The 19,511-nt window shown below is 40.5% G+C and overlaps 1 protein-coding gene across 1 annotated transcript; it reads right to left on the bottom strand.

Moving 5' to 3' along the window:
* Nucleotides 1-9,606: 9,606 nt before the first annotated feature.
* CBY2 (chibby family member 2) lies at nucleotides 9,607-10,650 on the bottom strand. The gene has a single exon (XM_067562763.1). It carries the CDS (start codon nucleotides 10,648-10,650, stop codon nucleotides 9,607-9,609), a length of 1,044 nt encoding a protein of 347 aa, XP_067418864.1.
* Between the last annotated feature and the right edge of the window lie 8,861 nt (nucleotides 10,651-19,511).

Raw genomic sequence — 19,511 nt, forward strand, 5'->3', positions numbered from 1 at the left:
CCCAGGGGCACAGAAGCTTTACAAGAGTTAACATGAATATGTTTACAATTATTTGGATAGATTTGGTTATGATGTTTAGGCATATACAAACATGCAGCCCAATCCTGTTCCCATTGAAGTCAGAGGGAATTTTGGGATTGATTTCAATGAATATGGAATGGGTTTCAACTAGGCATATCTATAATCCCACAGGCACAGAGGGGAAAAGAGTATATGCAACTTCTGTAAACACTTAGGACCAACGAGAGTTCTGTGGCACTTCAAAGACTAACAAATTTAACTTTTGTAGGCATAAGCTTTTGTGAGACTCAGCTCACTTCGTCAGATGCAGAGGTAGAATGACCTTAGAATTTTAGGGCCAGATTCTGATCTCAATCTGTGGTAACTTCATTAACTATACTAAAGTTATTCTGAATTTGCATTCAAGTATCTGACATCAGAATCATCAGTCTGTCTGAGACAACTGAATGATAGGTTATCTACTAGCCTGGGAAGGATGGTCTAGTGGGGAGGGCCCTGGCCTAGAAATCAGGAGACCTACCTTCGCTTCCTGGTTCAGACACAGACTTCCCATGTGACCTTGGGTCACTTAATCTCCATTGCGCTTCCGTTCTCCATCTGAAAAATGAGGTTAGCACTGCCCTGCCTCGCAGGAGTGTAGTGAGATATATATACTTTAAAAATTATCAGGTGTTTAGATACTCTGGTAATGGCACCCACATAGCAGGTAGATATCTATTTAAAACCAGCAAACAGCTTCTCTATATACATTTTTATACAAATAATTTATAGTTAAAAATTCCTGACTCACCTCTGTATTTCTCCAGACATTATCTGTATATGAGAAAAGTATCGTAAATACCATGGAATAGGGACATTACTAGTTACACCTAAGTATCTTGCAGAATCAGGGCCTTTATTAGAGCATTGAAATGGCTAGCTCAGATTCTGAGAGACCCTACAGTGGAGGGTGATGAAGGATTGTCTCCAGTGAACTGAGAAGAGAATTTGTTTCACAAAGCCTGCTCCTGCTCCCATTGAAATCAACTGTCATTTACTTGAATGGGAGCAGGAACAGTCCAGTCAAAAGGGGAGAGTCAAAAAACCCTGAACATACTTTTAGCTGCCATTTTCCCTCTGTTCGGGTGTGGTTGGAAAGAAGAGGTGTGTGTATTTTCAGAGAGATGTGCCAAAAGATGACCTGAATAACAGTTGAATGAAAAATCCATGGCTGACCATCTAATAAGAATGTGAAAGTCAGAACTCATGCCTAGCCCTGCTATAGTCAATAATCTAGTTTACAAAACGCCAAGAGGGCGATGTTGACCTTACTGTTTTCTGGCTTTCCAAGAGTATTACACAAGATGAAAAATAAGGTGTTAGTTAGCTACAATATGAACAGACAGATATATTTGCTCTCTGTACAGGGTAAATTGCGTAGGTAAACATCACAATGGTACACTTCAGAAAAGGACAGCTATTATATCAGCTTACAGGAACATTCAAATCAATAAACAACTTAGGCACCATTAAAATGAAAAAACAAAACAATGAAACTACCCACAATTTTTCCCAAAGCCTGCCGTAGTCTTATCAATGAGCTGTTCCTGCAATATCTGTCTCTACGTGGACCGTTACACCATTCTTCTTTCACATTATCAGCATACTGAAAGCAGTGCAGCCCCTGCATCCTCATTAACCCTCCCAGTTGTCCCAAACTTATGGTAAACAAGAGGGGAGACAAAATGGAGCCCTGTAGAACACGTCAGCACCAACAGATGAAGAGCAATTGCTCAATATCACTATGATGTGAGCGTTCATCATGGAAGGAATGGGTTCCATCCAAGAGCTCCTGTTGCACTTTGCAGGCAAGTCAACAAAACCTCACAATTAACAAACAGATGGCAGCTGACAGACCTAACAATACTTGCATGGACACTGATCCTTGTCCACCAGCAGGAAGAGATACTCTGTTAAGTGCCATGAAGGCACTCTCTGTCCAGGTTTGTATTTAGATAGCTGAGGCTCAAAGGGTCTTGCGACTTCTTGGTACTTTGAAAGTTAGTGCGCCACAAACTTCTCTGTAATCTTAATCATAGAAGTTTAGGGTTGAAAGGGACCACAAGGAGTCATTTAGTCCAACTCCCTGCTCAAGGCAGGACCAACCCCAACTAAACCAAAAAGAGAACAATGGAATAGTTATCCACATTGTCAGCAGCAAGAAGCACTGGTTTCAAGAACAAAGGCTGCACAACAGCTTCCTTAAAACAAGCTGCCCCACCAGCCCGTCTACAAAATATACTGATAATCTCCACCAGCAATGGACACAGTCTTTCCCTACAAGCCTTCAGCAGCCAGGTAAGACACAGAGCCAAAGAACTGATCATGGGATGAAGGGGTCCCAACACTTCTAGTATGTCCATGTAATGGACCAAGGTACAGGCAATCTGGCCTATCAGTCACAACTGGTCTAGTGTCCACAAGTCAAGGATGGCCTTAAGGCAGTAGTCAGTGAACAGGAATCAGAGTGATCACTTGAGCTGGGATCCCTCAGTAAGAGTCAAACTCAGGCCTAGGTCAGAGACCTAGTAGAAGTAGTTACCAGGGTGGAATCAGGAGTCAGGGTCAGTCATGCTGAGATTGGAGGCCAGAGATCATAGGTAGTTACCACACTGGAATCAGGAGGCAAGGGTCAGGGTCAGAGACTGGAGATCAGAAAGCAAGGTGCAGCCTGGAGTCACAGCAGCCCAGAAATCTGCATTGTTGCCAAGACTGCTTTGTGGGTACCCTTCTGGGTTAAACAGTATGCTTGGCCAGTCAGAGGAGCTGCTACTTGAGACCCTTTGGGTGGTACCTTCTGCAATGCCTAATGGCCAGACTGCTCTGCCTGGCCTCAGAGTGGTGACGTGGGAATGTCAGTTGTCTCAGATTCCAGTCCCACGGATCCTTACATTCTGAGGGCATCACCTTGGAGCTAAGCATTTTTCCCTCCAGGTCCTGCCCTACATCCATGGATGCTGACATTCCTACCTGAATCCAATGTAAAGCAAAGCAATCACGTTTGCTCACAAAGGAGGTAGTTGAATCAGCCAATGAATGAAGGTAGATTAGACAGGCTGTTCACCACGCAAAACAAATCCACTGATTGAGAGTTACTGCATAAGGTAACAAGCTGACCTGCACTTTTCCACTCCCTGTTTTAATTTTCCAGGCATTTCAGAATCTGGTAAAGAGATCCTTCCATGCAAGTCTTTTCATGGACTTATCAAACAAAAAATCTTATGGATGGCTGAACTTCAGCGTGTTCTTATTCTTCTATTTATTCTGTTTTGACATGAGTGCTTCTGACACCCTGACATGAGACACAAGTCATGAGAAACTGGTTAAAAAAAATCACAGAAAGAGTCAATTTCTTCTAACACTGAACAAAAAATTTATTAGAATAAAGAAAAACAATATTAATTTAAAAACTTCTAGATATCTGTTTCACTCTAGAGTTTCTGCCTACAACCTTCACCAGTGTCTGCTGTGATCTGGCTTCCTGCTAGAGTTTCAAGAGACACTGTTCATACTCAGAGCCACCAAAATATAAATGATAAATAAATAAATAATGAGAGAGAGAAAGAGAGCTGTACAACCTCAGAGTTATGAATGCCCTCTGAACAAAATGTTATGGCTGTTCTTCAGAATTTTACAACTGAACACTGTCTGAATACAGCTTTGAAACTTTACTATGCAGAAGAAAAACGCTGCTAACTATCTTAATTTAAATGAAATAAGCACAGTTTCCTTACCTAGTCAAATCTTTTTTTTCTAAACTTTCTCCCTTTTTTTAAAGTGGTTTACGTGTAATACAGTGTTGTACCATATTTGCTGCTTCCCCCCCCGTCTCTGCTGCTGCTTGATTGTGTACTTCTGGTTCCAGATGAGGTGTGGAGTTGACCAGTCAGTTCATAACTCTGGTATTCATAACTCTGAGGTCCTACACTATGTCTGAGGAGACACAGACATAAACATGATCCTCAGCATGCAAATGAGGTGCTTTAGCTACATGCTCCCCTCTTTAGCTATGCTACTGTCACTAGGCAGGAGCAAACTGGTGGCTGTGAGCACTCTCATTAAAAAAGGATGATATCCCAGTCCCCTCCCCCTACTTGTTACCTTGCAATTATACAGTAATGCTGCACACCTGCATTCTGCAGAGCCAAATCCTGTATCTTCAACCATGAGGTAATTTTCCCCTCAACATTTAAATGTCTTAGAAGCAAAAGCTGATGCTCCATCCTTAGTACTCTGAAATAAACTGTTATTATTGGTATTTGGCCAGGTGTTGTCTGAGCAAAATATGAGGTGAAAGATAATTCATCCTTTCACTAATTTGATGCTTAATCATTTACAGACTTATAAACTGTAGTGACAAGATGTTTCTCAGGCCACCCTGCAAGATGTAACTCTCACTATGATCTTTCTTTTTCTCTATAATGATGCTCCCTACAATTACACTGCAGAAACCTTCCTGCTGCTGTCTTGTTAGATTATCTAAAGGCGCCAATGTTCTGTCTGAAAGATTTTGCCCAATTACTCTGCATCACAGGAGTCCAAGACAGAGGGAGAGAGAGAAAAATACATTTCCAGGTTTTCTAGTCATACCAGCTGTGAGACTGGGTCCAGGTTTAAAACATGGAGGCTTTAAAACAGGATGCCCAAATCCTGTATGTGGATAACTCAGATTGGCAATTGGATACATAAAATGGGCATTTACACACCTGGCTGCCAGTTTGAGCAACCAGATATGGGATTTGAACATCTAACTAAACATCTTCTTGAGACTTGGCGTTAAGGAGTTCACTCACCACAGGTGGTGCCTCCTTATCGCTGCTCTGGGGACCAGCTTGCACCAGGTCTGGCACCCTCTTCCATCAGTTACTCAAGGTGTCACTCCTCTCTCTCTCTCTTCACAACTCAGGGTGCTCCCTCTTTGTGACTTGGCCCTTCAGTCAGGTCACTATATAGTACTCCCCTTCTGGGGTAACGAAGTCTCTCTGGACCAGCTGTCTGATAGGCAGCTCCAGTGCTCCTGCGTCATTTCCTAGTGGTTGGTAGGGGAAACCAAGCCCACCCTCTACACTGGTTTCTAGCCCAGGGACCCTATAACAAGCAGCCAAGGTCCATACAGTCCTACCCTTTGCTGCTGTTTCCCTAGGCTTCTTCCTACCTAGCCTGTCAGGCTTCCTTTCCCCATAATGCCTTCCTCTGGGGTTGACTCTTCTTCTAGGGACAGAACCCCAGGGCTTATTCTCCCTCTTAGGTTTTCTCCTCCCCTCCAATCTGCTCCCAGAGAATGACTGCAAACACTCTTCCTGCAGTCCATTTCTTCTGCAAACTTCCTGGCTTCATAATCCAACCTACTCCTGCTCAGCTGGGCTTCTTGTTCAGTTAGGCCTGGCTCTCCCTCCATGTGCAGTCAACTACCCTAATTCACCTCTCAGGCCCACATTAATCCCTTCAGGGACTGTGTGGGGGTACACGCCCCATCACACTTGGTTACCAGTTTACTTCTTTGAAAGAAAAAGTTTATTCATCAGCAAGCTTATTTGTAGCGTGCAACACTTACTGTGGGCTAGCTGGTGACCTGGACTACTTGACCTGGCAATGGAGTTAGAGGGGGCCAAAGATCCCTTAATGCCCTTAGTAGGCTATCTGGACCCTAAGTCTGGGCACACAGGAATAAGTGAGCATGATGGGTCTCCCCCTACATTCAGACAGGTGTCTCTGATTCTCACTGGCTACCCTTGGAAAGTCACACCTATACACCACACTCTAGCCCCAAACAGATAGCCCGATTGACTTCAGGATCTGGCCTATTGTGAATATTTATACAGTTCTATAAATATGCATGGTGCGTTACAGACAAATAAAAGATAATGTACTTGTCTCAAAGATCTTTCCATGAGGGCCTGATCCAAAGCCCACTGAAGTCAATAGGAGTCTTTCTATTGACTCCAATGGGCTTTAAAGCAGACCCTAAGAGTCCAGCCCTGTACTCACATAATATTGGATGTACAGTTAACTATAGGTTAGTAGTCTCCCTTGAAATCAATGGGACTTCTCACGCTATTGAACACTGCACTTGGTAGTATGTGCAGGACAAAGCCCAAATCAAGATACAGCATGATGAGGGGTGCTAACAAATATTGCAGGCAGGAGGAGACATGATGTTCTGGTTGGAAATATACATCTTTGAGTGTTCAGTAACTCTTTATGATGCTGTTCCTATGTGGGAAGAAATGGGTTATAGGGCTGTCAATTAATTGCAGAAACTCCAATGATTAACTCAGAACAAATTAACTTGATTAAAAAAATTAGTCACGATTAATCACAGTTTTAATCACACTGTTAAACAATAATAGAATACCAATTTAAATGTATTATAAATATTTTTGGATGTTTTTCTACATTTTCAAATATATTGATTTTAATTACAACACAGAATATAAAGTGTACAGTGCTCACTTTATACTATTATTTTTATATTTGCACTGTAATAATGATAAACAAAAGAAATAGTATTTTTCAATTCACCTCATACAAGTACTATAGTGCAATCTTTTTATTATGAAAGTGCAATGTACAAATGTAGGATTATTCTTTTTCACATAACTGCATTCAAAAACTAAACAATGTGAAACTTCAGAGCCTCTAAATCTTGTTCAGCCAATCGCTAAGACAAGCAAGTGTGTTTACATTTATGGAAGATAATGCTCCCTGCTTCTTATTTACAACATCAACTGAACGTGAAAACAGGTGTTTGCCTAGCACTGTTGTAGTCGATATTGCAAGGTATTTACGTGCCAGATATGCTAAACATTCATATGTCCTTTCATGCTTCAACTTGTAGATTGTTTATCTTTTTTATAGTGCAAATATTTGTAATAAAAAATAATAATATAAAGTGAGCACTGTACACTTTGTATTCTGTGTTGTAATTGAAATCAATATATTTGAAAATGTAGAAAAACATCCAAAACCATTTATAATAAATTAAACTGGTATTCTATTATTGTTTAACAGTGTGATTAAAACTGTGATTAATCGTGACTTTTTTTTAATCTCACAATTAATTTGTGATTAATTTTTTTAATTGTTTGACAGCCCTTGTTTATAGATTTCTTTGAGGAAGTGTTTTGAGCAGGAGTTAGAGGAAACAAAGAAAGGCAGGAAGATGTGAGAGGAGAAGGAAACAAAGAGTAGGTTGTTACAGAAAGTCCATTTTCAGTAGGGAAGAGCCCTTATCTTTGGCCACCGAAAGGCTGTTTGAACATTTTCATAAATTGTTTTCCAACAGAAAAATGGGTTTTTCAACTAAATGTAGTTTTTCTGGACGTGTCTGCTTGCTATGGAAATTTTTGAGTTTTCATAAAACACTGAAAACCAAAATACTTTGATTTAGATATTCTGCTGCAGTGCCTCATGAAAGTCATAGTTTGGTTGTCTCCCTTACCCATTCTTCTCTCTGGGCCAGGCTCCCTGACTAGACTACATATCTCATAATGCACCATATCCAAGAACTCAGATACTCTTCCTTCATCAAGAAGGTAGACTCTGGAGCATCATGGGTGATGTAGCCCAACCACGGAAACTGGCCTAGAAAACAGAACATAGGAGCATGAGGCAACTGAACTACAACTCCTATCAGGCACTGTGGCAGCATTTTGAATTGAAGCATTTGGGAAGGGGTGACATTTTCCATGGAAAATTTAGACAAATTACTTTTTTTTTATTATTATTTATTTATTTATTTATTTATGTATTTATTTTCATTTTCATGAAAACTTTCTGCAGGAGAAAAAAAAAGTCATTTTCTGACTAGCGCTAGTTTTAAGATTAGTTGGTGTCCATCTCAAGCTGTGATAGGATTAGATCTGAGACCGTAAACTGATTTAGACTGCGTAAGTACTTCGATTTCCCAAGTAAAACCCAGAGGCTGGCGATTCAGTGAGTAGCACTCTTGTCCCCAAGTCAGAACAAATACTTTCATAATGGATTGGAGGGGAACGTGATGACAAGAGGTAGAAATGAGATCCTTGTCATTGCAATTGTCATGGCACTTTTCACAAGAAAAGGAATATTAGGTGTGATGACCGATTGTTTTCCAAATACCTAAATCTTGCTTCTCTCTTTATTTGTATACAGGAAGAGGCAGGGAAGAATGATAGAAGTTTTTCTGCAAACATTTAATTGAATTCTGAATAATTTGTGACTGTATGCATTTGCCAGCCTTTTCGTCATTTTTCCACAAACATGTTTTCTGATTTTTGTTGTTGTTGTTGCATGAGTTGCTAAATTTGATGGCTAGCTTGTATGCAATGAACAGCTCAATCAGCTTTAGATATAGATTTTCTGCACTTCTTGTCCTGAACTATTAGGATAGTTTGAAAGCCTTTCTCCTCTAGCTCCTCACAGAAGATTGCATCAGAGACAAGGTTCATTTACCATGTCAATTCTGATGAAATGTTTTCCTCTAAAGAGTCACAACACCCTGATATACTTGGGATATAGCACTGTTAGTCATTCAAGAACAGAATTATCCAGTATCTGTACCTGCTGATTTAAAAAGTCTAACTTTAGTAGCTGCTGTTTAACATCCTCCCGAGATACTAATGGAATGGAAAGAGTGTATATTAATATTATAACATCTTTTCTTCCCCCCAGATACAAAACAGAAATATTTATTGAATACTTATGCCTTTTCTGCATTATTATTGATAATTCTCTCATTTCCATCAAGTAATGGACCAATATTATTGTTGGGATTCTTTCTGTTCCTAATACACTTTAAAAATGCCTCCTGATTGTTCTTAAATCTGTTGGCCATTGACTTCTCCTAGTGTCCCTTTTCTTCCCCACCAATATTTGATAATTCCTAGATTCTGATATATATTCATTACTATCAACTTCACTTTCTTTCATTTGTCCTTTTTTCTTTCCTTTTTTATAGCTGCCTTTACTTCCCTTCTAAACCACATTCTTCATCTATCAAGATGAGATCTGATATAAAATTCCCTCGTGTTCAATGAAACACTTGAGTTAGGAAATGATCATTGATAATATTTAGAAATTCTTAGTAAGGCCCTGATTTTCAGAAAGTATTGAACAGCCATCCTCTGAAAAACATAAAGGCGTCTCAAGTTAGGCACCCAAAATCACAAGCCAGTTTTGAAATATTAGGCCTTATTATTTATCCTTAGAATTACAGTTAATAAAATCACTTGGTTGGTAGTCCCTAGAAGCTCTTAGGTTGATCTCCTAAAAGCTCAAATCTACCAATTCCTAGTAGATGAAATTTTTGCTCATGTGAAGCTAAGAAATATGTCTAACACAGCAACTTCATGACACACATCAGCATGTATGTTATCAGAGGAATTAAAAAGACCATAAAGATAAAGCAATACATACAAATCTCAGAATAAAGCAATACTCCCCCATCTGTTTTTTCTGAATCTCCACCAGGACTTTATTGGAAACAAGGAGAGAGCTTTTTCATCAAATGTGAACTAGCAGGTCTTTAGCTCCAAGCTGCTGTACGTTCTCCTTGCTCATACTCATTTACCAGCACCTGTCTGGCTTCCTCATCTCATTATACTGCACAGGAGAAAGGGCATTGAGCTCCTTTTGCAGTATTTCCATCCGGGCCATAATCTCTGACACTGCGCCATTCACTACAGTTAGCTGCAGCTTCAACTTATTGTTCTCTTCCCAGAAGAATTTGTTCTCTTCTTGAAGAACCTGGATTGCCTTTTTCTCTTCCAGAAGGGCCTGGTTCTCTTTTAGTAGGGCCTGGAGGGTTTGGTTTAGCTTCTGGATAGCCTGGAGGGCCACATTTTCCTCCTGGATGCCTGGGGCAGCCTTGTTCTCCTCCTGGACTGGGATAGCTATGCTCTCCTCCCAGATGTCCTGGACGTCATTACTCTTTTTCTGGAGGGCTGGGTCAACCTCGATCTCATGTTGGACTGGGTTGGCTTTGCTATCCTCCTGGAAGTCAGGGACACCATCCTTGCTCTCCTCCTGGATTGGGGTGGCTTTGGTCTCCTTCTGGAAAACTGGGACAGCTTTGGTCTCCTTCTGGAAGACTGGGATAGCTTTGGTCTCCTTCTGGAAGACTGGGACTGCTTTTTTCTCCTTCTGGAAGACTGGGATAGCTTTTTTCTCCTCACGGAGAACCTGTAAAGCCATATTCTTTTCCTGAACAACCTGAAGGGCCTTGTTCTCTTGGCTGACCGGGAAGCCTATGTTCCTTTCTCGGAAGATTGAGAAGGGCTTGTTTTCCTTTTGGAGAACCTGCTGGAGGGTCTCATCATAAATAACCTGGATGGCTTTGTTCTGTGTCCGAAGGCATTGGAGAGTTTTGTTCTCCTCCCGGAGGGCCTTGTTTTCAATCCGGAGAGCCTTGTTCTCTTCCCAGAGTGTTTTGTTCTCCTCCCAGAGAGTCCAGTCATTCTGCGTCTTCTTGTTGAAATGTTTTTGTTGGGAAGCAAAGGGTGGCTGATTGTAGGTCTCACTCACCCATTTGCCATCTACAAAGACAAATGTCTCATCACTTAGCTTGACCCGTGGGGGAATGTAATCCATATCTGGTTCTGCCCGTTGCATCATCAGATCAAAAGGAAACGTAGGGCTGATTTAGTAAAATGAAAAAGTCTGTATGAAAAGACTCTCTTCAGTCGTTGTGCGGCAGGCTGCTGTCCTCGGTGAGGAGTAGATAGTGTGGGGTTTGTGGAAAGGCTCAATCAGGACTGCAGGAATAAGGAACACAAATAAACACGATTAGCTATGAAGTTCAAGAACAGAATTGAACTAAATTAGACAAGAAACAAGTGAATAAATCTAGTTCCCAAAGTCTGTTCCTTAATCAACCTCTGTCTGAATGGATTTGTTGGCTGAAAACAACTTTGCAGACACTGGTAAAACTAATGCTACTATATTTACCAGCTTTTTTGTGCACAATACAGCTTCATCCTGAGCTGAGTCTCTGCTGTATTTTTGTGAACAGGTAAGGGACTAAAATATAGGAATCTAGTTCCTTATGATATTTCATCCCCAGCCTGCTCACAAGCAAATGAATTAACAGATATTATGGATTTAGGGCCCAATTTTCAAAAGTACCTTAGCAGGTTATGTGTCTGACTCCTATTGATATCAGTGGGAGTCGGGCACCTAACTTGCTCAGGTGCTTTTGAAAATCTCACTAGCTGCATCTTTATGCACCTAAATACCTTTGAAAATTCAGTCCTTGGAGAAGAAATTACTGGGTGAATTTCTATGGCCTGTATTATGCAGGAGCTCAGATGGATCAAAAAATCTCTAAATCTCTGAAGATGTGGAGCACAGAATGGTGCATTATGCACACACAAAATGACCAAAAACAAAACAAAAATATTTAAAACACTGTACTGAACCACAGTACCAGCCTTTGGTTTTTCACAGCTGTTCCTCTTGCATGTTCTGCCACCATCTCAAACATAGTCATTCTAAAAAAGAATTCCTTACATTTCCTTCTGATCCCTCTTCATTCTGTCCCTTTGGTTACATCCATTGGCAGCTCTACTGGTCTTCCTATGCCCCAGACTTGCGATTTCGGTATTATATTTGATTCCCCTCTTCCTATATCTTGTTTCTTGCTAATAAATCCTATTGCTTCTTCCTTTTTCACATAACCAAAACCCACGTTTCCTTATTACTCACAGTGCTTGACCACAACTTAATCCCAGAAATTTGAGATGCTCCGCCCCTCTCATTCTCCCCCTTTCACTAAGTCCAAACTGTTGCTGTTTATATCATTTTCCTCTCACAACCTTCTTTGAATCCCTCAACTAGCTTCCTGTCATTTACTGCATCCAGTTCAGTCTGTTCAGCTTATGTGCAGGGATCTTGTCTGCCCATGAGGTGCTAAGAACACTTGTGGCACGAGATAAGTATTTATCATCATAAACTCTTCATCCTCATCTTCAAATCTGAACATAATTTCGTCTCCTTACACCTCTGTTTTCATTTTCTCCTATGACCTCACTGTCTGTGCACCGCTCCCAATGTGCTCTAGCCTTCTCCTCTACTCTTCTTCCCTCAGGGTATGTCTATATTGACGACGGCAGAATTGCTGCCGTCAGATCAATCTTTCTGGATCGATTGAGTGGCCAGTGAAGACCCACTCAATCGATCAGGAAGTCGACGCTGGTAAACCAGCCCCTCAAATGACGTAGCGCTGTGTTGATGGGAACGTGGTTCCCGTCGGCGCAGTGCAGTGAAGACACCGCGCAGAAGAGAAGCACAGCAGTCGACAAGAGTTACGCAAGCTACTCTGCGTAGTTTGCATAAGTCCCGTTGACTGCTGCCGAATCTCCAGGTAAGTGTAGACCAGGGCTCAGTCTCTTCTTTGCATCTTCTAGCAGGTTGTCTCCTGTGTTGCCAAACAGCCTCTCTCTTGGCTCCTTCAAATTCCTTTATAAAATTCATTTCTTCCAGGGACACTCCCTACTTTCCTCTGATCTCCAAAACCTCTGCATCTGCTCCTGAGGAACTTTTTGTTTTGGAGCAGGGAATATCTCTCCATGTACGTTTGTAAGTCACAGTGTAAGTTCATGGCAATAATGTGTGGTTTTCTCTCTGTTGCCAGGTCACATCCTGTATGGTTTAAGGTCCCTCCACTGCATCAGTTTACCTTCCATTTCACAAGTTGAGATCTGTATCGACACAGATTTCACAAAGGATTTTTGCCAAGATTTTCAAAAGTGAAAGCCTAGAATTAGGTGCCTAAATCCATACTTATGCATCTAAATATAAATGGCCTCATTTTCAGAATTGCTCTAATTTCACAATTGCCACCGAAGTCAGTGGGACCTAGGGCACTCAACGCCTCTGAAAACTTGGCCCATTTCTATTTCGGTGAATGTATGTGGATTTAGGAACCTAATTTTAGGCATCCAAGTTTGAAAATGTTGGCCTTTTCCAAAAAGTTTCTAAAAATGATGTATATTTAACAGCGTTCTGTTTGCATCAAGAAAAAGAAAATATGTTAATTTTTAGCTTTTCAGTGGCCTATACTGCTTCTTCCAGTAGGAATTGAGATCAGCATAATTACCTCCTCCAGCAGCAATACAAACTTGTCTTAATTTTTGATAAAGCGCCCAGAGCATGTCACCCTCGTCAAACTTAACCTTGTGTTTCTCCGGTGTGGGACTAGTAATACCTGGGCATTGCCAAGCAAATTCCCAGCACATCCTTTCATCATTTTGGCTTATGTCTGGGGAGAGTGAGTTAAACCACTCTTTAGGGAGAGGTGTTATTGCAAGCTTTAAAAACTTTACCTCAGCTAATTCTGACATAATTCTACTAAACTTTACACGGTTGTTAACTAAAGCAATATAGTCAACTGCTCGTGATGCTGTCTGGGGATCAAAAGATCCTGCTCTTTTACATAATCACTTTTATTTCAGGGTTTTTTTCCCCGTTGATTTCTCCTTCACTATGACTACCCACAATTAGCTCATAAATTACTGGAGTTTCTTTGACTTCCTGAGGCGGCACCCACTCCTTTCTAATAAGCACCTAAGTCTGAGTCTATTACTAATTCATGTCTCTTTTCCATACATTATTTACATTTCTTAACTTTTTGCGCTCCTCAGTTTTCTTACTTAACCTCTTGTGCACCTCAGTTAAGCGCTGAGACTCTGCTTTTTGTTTAACAGGTAGTTTAATAAAAATACAGTGATCTCAATATCAGAGAGCAAAGATGGGGTGGTTGATTCATGACTAATTATTTATAGTGTAATATAAACATGTTACCAAAGGTCAGGGTGGATTCTCCATCACTGACAAGTCTTAAATCAAGATTGGATATTTTCTAAAAGATATGCTCTAGGAATTATTTTGGGTAAATTCTATGTCCTGTGTTATACAGGAAGGCAGCCTAGATGATCACAATGGTCCATTCCAGCCTTGGAATCTAAGAATCTATGAATCTACTATATATACTAAGCCTCCAAGTCAAATTCACTGCTATCGTCTCTGTGTCTCTCTGTCTCACTGATTCTCCATCTCATTCAACATGGGGCTAATTTATCACTGTATTATTCCAGGTTTACACTGATTTCCATGGAATTACATCAGTGTACAACCAGAGTAATGTCAAATGGTGAACCATACCCACCTTTTCTACCTTGTGGAGCCCTTTTAATTTCTTTTAATCTCAGTCATCATTTTCATTTAGCTCTGTATTAAACAATCCTGTAAGTCGTTTGGGGGTTCAGTTTGCATGAGAGAAGCTATATAAATCCTGTTGAATAGCACTCTTCAGTGGTAGTAGGAACATCTGCTCACCTCTGTTTAAAAAATAATAATTCTAGTGTTGTCCTGTCTCTTTATCATCTCCAGATACTCAGTTCGTTTTACAGCTACAGTGCATCCAATGCTGAGGTCCAGGGCCAGAAGTTGCTTCAGCCTCTCTCTCCTCAACACTAATTTTTAGCATGGCCACAGACAGGACCGGGGTTTTCAAACTGAGGCATGTAACAAGAGAGAAATGTGTCAGCCCCATTATGACACAGACACAATGTCCAAGCACATTGAGAGTAACAGTACAATTGATGTAGGTGAAAGGCAACTGCTCCCCAGCTTCATTAGGCTTTGGTAGGCTTTCAAGTCTGTCTCATCAAGAGTTTCCTAGTACTATAGTCTCACAACTTAATCTCCATTCTTCCCAGTATAATCTCTGAAGAATATCTGATTTTTCCAGATCTGTATGTGGTTTTTAAAAAAATAGAAGTTACCTTTTTTTCCTTATAACAAGTTGAATAGCTCAGTTCTCAAGCCCCTTCCTAAGTCAAATCCTTTTTCTGTCTTCCATCCTCATGTATGGTCTTAGAACAGTGTACTTCACCGCAAGGCTTGGGAGCCAGTGGCGGCTCCCATCAACCCTAAGTGTGGCTCTTTGACTAATTGTTTATATTCCAATATATTTTATTTTTAACATTAGAATAAGTATGAGCCTATCAAAGTCCACTTTCTTTACACGTCACATTGACCACATGGTATGATGTGCGCCAATAAGTATATCTAAGTATATCTGTTGTACAATAACCGTAATATTACCATAGCAACCAACATAGAACTCAGAGTGTTCAACTGTTTGTGTCATATATTATTTTTTGGCCCCAGTGAGTTACTGGAAAGAATGGATAGATTTTTAATTCCGTTGAAGAGAAAATCGGAAAGTGAAACAGGAGAAAAAGCAAATAAGAATGTAACTGTGGATATTAATGAAACGAACAAACAAAAGTTTTAGTTATTCCAGTTGCTCTGTAACATTACATCATTAAAGAGTAGTAAGCAATGTGTTAATTTAGTAGTTGATGTGGCTCTCACACTGAAGGTTTTTTGTCAAAGTGGCCCCCGCTTGAAAAATAGTGAAGATCACTGTCTTAGAAGCAGTTTCAATTAATTCTTTTTCCAGTACTTTTTTTTTTAGAGAACATGTTTCCATCCCAGAAATTCAAATTAGGTTCACTGATGAACTGATACTGAAGTTAACAGAACATCTTGCTAGTACGAGACCTGGAGTAATTTTCCAAAACTAACTTTGAAGTTGGCATTTTTCTTTGACCACAAATTAAAAGAGCTAGGATATCACCAAATCCTGTAAACAAGAAACTAGAATGCAAAGAGCATCTGAGCTTTACACTTAACAACTTTATCCAAAGCACCTATTCCCACTTCCACATCTTTACATTTTTAATGAGCTCTTCCTATTTCTTATCTGCTGCATCTTTAAAAGTAGAAAAAAGTGTTTTCTAATGAGAGTGTTCCTAAGTCACAAACACTACAGTTAATTTCTTTTCAGATGAAAATACCAAACTTGGCATTAGCCCTAAAGTGATTGTTATTCTTTTGGAAAGTTGGAGGTAAATCTGTTCAGCTATTTTTGTTATGCAAGGATGATAACCTAGGCATACAAATTCTCACTGTAATTTCCCCCCCACTTCTATTTAATCTCAGACAACACAAAAACATCACTAGTCACTATGGCAACTGCCTGGAGAGCATTCTTTTTACTTTCTAATTCAAGTATGCTATAGTTCAGACCAGGAAAATCAGTTTCTAGCAGGGAGTTTGGCCTCTGACAGAAGGGGTTTGAAATTTGTTTACTGGTTGTAGGGAGCTTTAGGAAAGGTGATTGTGAAACTGGGTGATCCTCCTCAACGCCTGGAGAACCAAGGATGTGGAATATACTAAAGCTGACATTGGTTAAAAAGCTTAAGAGCTCAGTAACTTACTGGAACCCAAGTTACTGAAGACAAGAAAAATCCAGTAATAATGCAGAATATTAACTGTTCATTCTCATGTGAGTGAGTGCCAGTGTGGTAAAGTGAAGAGAGTGCTATAATGGCACTTGGGAACATCTTAGTTTTATCCTCACCTCTGACACTTGTGACTTTTGGCAGCACACTTCTATGCCTCAGTTTCCTCAGCTGTGCAGTGGGTATAATAATACTTACTTGTCAAAAGTGTTGTGAAGACTAATTAGTTCACATTTATAAGGTGCTTTGAAAATGAAAATCACTGTGATAGATAAGTGCTACGTGCTACTTTTATTTATCCTCTTAGGTGTAAAATACACTGTGTTCACAAACTGAAGGAAAATGTTTGATGTCTACTAAGGAGTGGCACATTTTTTGGAGACTTCAATGTTTGTGCAGTTACATCCCAGATTTTGTTCCCGTAGTGTCCTTCCGAGAGGCGGTAGCTATGTTGGCGGGAGAAGCTCTCCCGCCAACATAGTGCTGTCTGCACAGGGGGTTAGGTCAGGGGGAATGATTTTTCACACCCCTGGACTACATAGTTATACCAATATAGGTCTGTAGTCTAGCTCGGTCCCAAGATATAGACCCAACTGGTGCCACTGTGGAAGTGCCTTTTTGGCATTGTGGACACTTGTACACCTGGAAATTAGATTGAGACCAACAGTTTATTTCAAATAGAGCATTATTTATCTATTTATTTATTTCCAGGAGTTCTTGCAGCATGTTAGGTGCTCTCCAGACGTAGAAGAAGGCAAGCACTCTGCTCCAAAAGGCTCACACTCTAACTGCAGACAAGAAAACAGACAATAGACAAGGAGAGAGAGCAACAAATACACAGCTGTGCTATCCAGTATATATAAATAGGACATGAAAATTAAACTCAGGTTACTCCTTAGAGTTTTTACCTATCAAACAGCCTTCAGATGGGAATGATTTTTACATGCTAACAAGTTGGCCTTGGTAATATTTCCGTCAGTCACTGATCCTTAATGACTGGGGAACAATTGTACATTAATATCTTCCTATGCACTCAGCACACCTTGATCAGCGACTTGTCTCATCTCCTGCCGGCTCTGCCATAGCCCCATTAGAGTGCTGGTTGCCCCCAAGAGACTAGAGATGGAGCAGCCCCTGCACATCCTGAGGTAGGGGCTGCAATTCTGTCTGTACTGTGCAGAGGCTGCACAAGGTGCCTAACACTTGAATGAGGTCCTGTGTTAGATAGTTAAATAGGGTCATGTGACCAGACCTGTGAGAATTGTGATCAGAAGGAAGTAGAGGATGATCAAGGTAGACAATGTACATACAGGGTCAAACTGAGACCTGCTGCAGCATCACTGAAACACACCCACTTACAGCAGATCTGAATTTGGCCCACATTCTGAATACCAGAGGGATAGCCGTGTTAGTCTGTTTTCAGCAAAACAACGAGAGTTCTGTAGCATCTTAAAGACTGGCAGAAACCACAAAAGCTTATGCCCAAATAAATTTATTAGTCTTTAAAGTGCCACAGAACTCTTGTTGTTATTCTGAATACCGTGATCCTTCCTAAGCAGCAAATGGGACTGGAGGCACAGATATCAGTGGGTTGGTGAGGAATGTCACCAGTTCCAGTTTTGATTGACATTGAGAAAATTGAGGTTTCAGTGTATTAAGAAACCCCTAATAGTGATTTATGTGATCCTGTTCATTCTAATCTAACAAAAACTTAAAAATCATCAAATTAGCTAAGTGTGTAATCCTCTATATCAATTATCCATTAGCCACTTCTTAATTATAATGGAACACTTATCAAACAACATGTGATGGCCACACAGTACCAATTTAATTCATTATCAAACCAGTTCCAGAAGTAATAAGGACCAGGTATATTGCAATCTAACAATTTAGTTATATCCAAGCTATAAAGCTGACTGAACTAAAGAGACCTTAAAATTTAGGCTCACGTTAGGATTTACTAGACAAGATACTATAAACAGTGCTACTTCTAATACTGTTAAGCAAAGAAACATGAAGACAAATATTAATATACTATATTAATATACTATTAATATACTATACTATAATACGATACTGAAATAGCACCATTAAATGACTGCACATAATGGAAACCTACCAAGAGAGAGAGATTCCTGTAATTTAGAAGGACTGGCAATCTTAATTCTGGTATCTCCTGATTTTTTGGTTTGACTTTGCAACCTTAACATTCTTTTAAAGTGGAGTTTGGTTTTGCTTTTTAAATGTAATTTCTTAAGTTTTTGGAAAAGCAAAATGAAAAAAAACCCAGATATTCCATCACGTGCCATCATATTGATACCCACATAGGTCAACAACAGGTTTAGACCCTTTAGAACCACAGCCAGACCTCTACCACTTGCGGTAACAGAGTAGCTGGTAGCAGTCATCGGCTGTTGTCCTTTATGTGAAACAGCATTATAGACGAATGAGACTACAATTTACCAGTGGGTCCACAGCTATTTTCTGACAACAGTGGAATGTTCAGACTCAGGAATCCCGGGTCCAGTTCCAAGTTCTGGAAGGGAGTGTTCTCCAGTGGATATAGACCATGCTGCCCTGTCCCCATGCCCAATCTCATCCCCACCCCCACCCCTTAAACCTATCCTCCCTCCCTCCAGCTTCTGTCCCCTCTGCTGCTATCTACCCTTCTTCTATCCCCTGTTCTGCCTTCTCACCCCTCTACAAATGAGTCAGGCCACATGGAGTGCCCACTGAGCCAAGGGAACAGTTAGAATACAAGAAAAACAACCTCCCTACTCTCAATTGCAGTGATCGGCACCTCAGCAGCCTCCAGCTGCCCATAGGAATAGTTCCAATGGAAATTCTGCTCAAGGCCTGCAGCCCCAGGATGGAGCATGCTAGATTGCTCCATGGGGATGGCACATGCCAAATCCAGTCAGTAAGTAGGAGCTGTGTGGGGTTGGAGCATCCTCTGTACAGACAGAATCTTCAGAAAAGGTAGAGACCAAACCTCTGTTGAGCATGTGCTGAGAGTTTCAAAGGCTTGTACCTTGGCCAGATTTGGGCAGATTTTCACACATCTAACAAAAAGTACATCTCAGACACTAGGGCAACCTCCACTAGATTATAAATTCCTGCTCCCGGGTATGGAGATGCTAGAGCAGCTCACTGAAAAGGCTG

The sequence above is a fragment of the Emydura macquarii genome, unplaced genomic scaffold, assembly GCF_026122565.2.
Source record: "Emydura macquarii macquarii isolate MOO-44397 ecotype Brisbane River unplaced genomic scaffold, CSIRO-AGI_Emac_v2 contig_2473, whole genome shotgun sequence".
Classification (NCBI taxonomy): domain Eukaryota; kingdom Metazoa; phylum Chordata; order Testudines; family Chelidae; genus Emydura; species Emydura macquarii.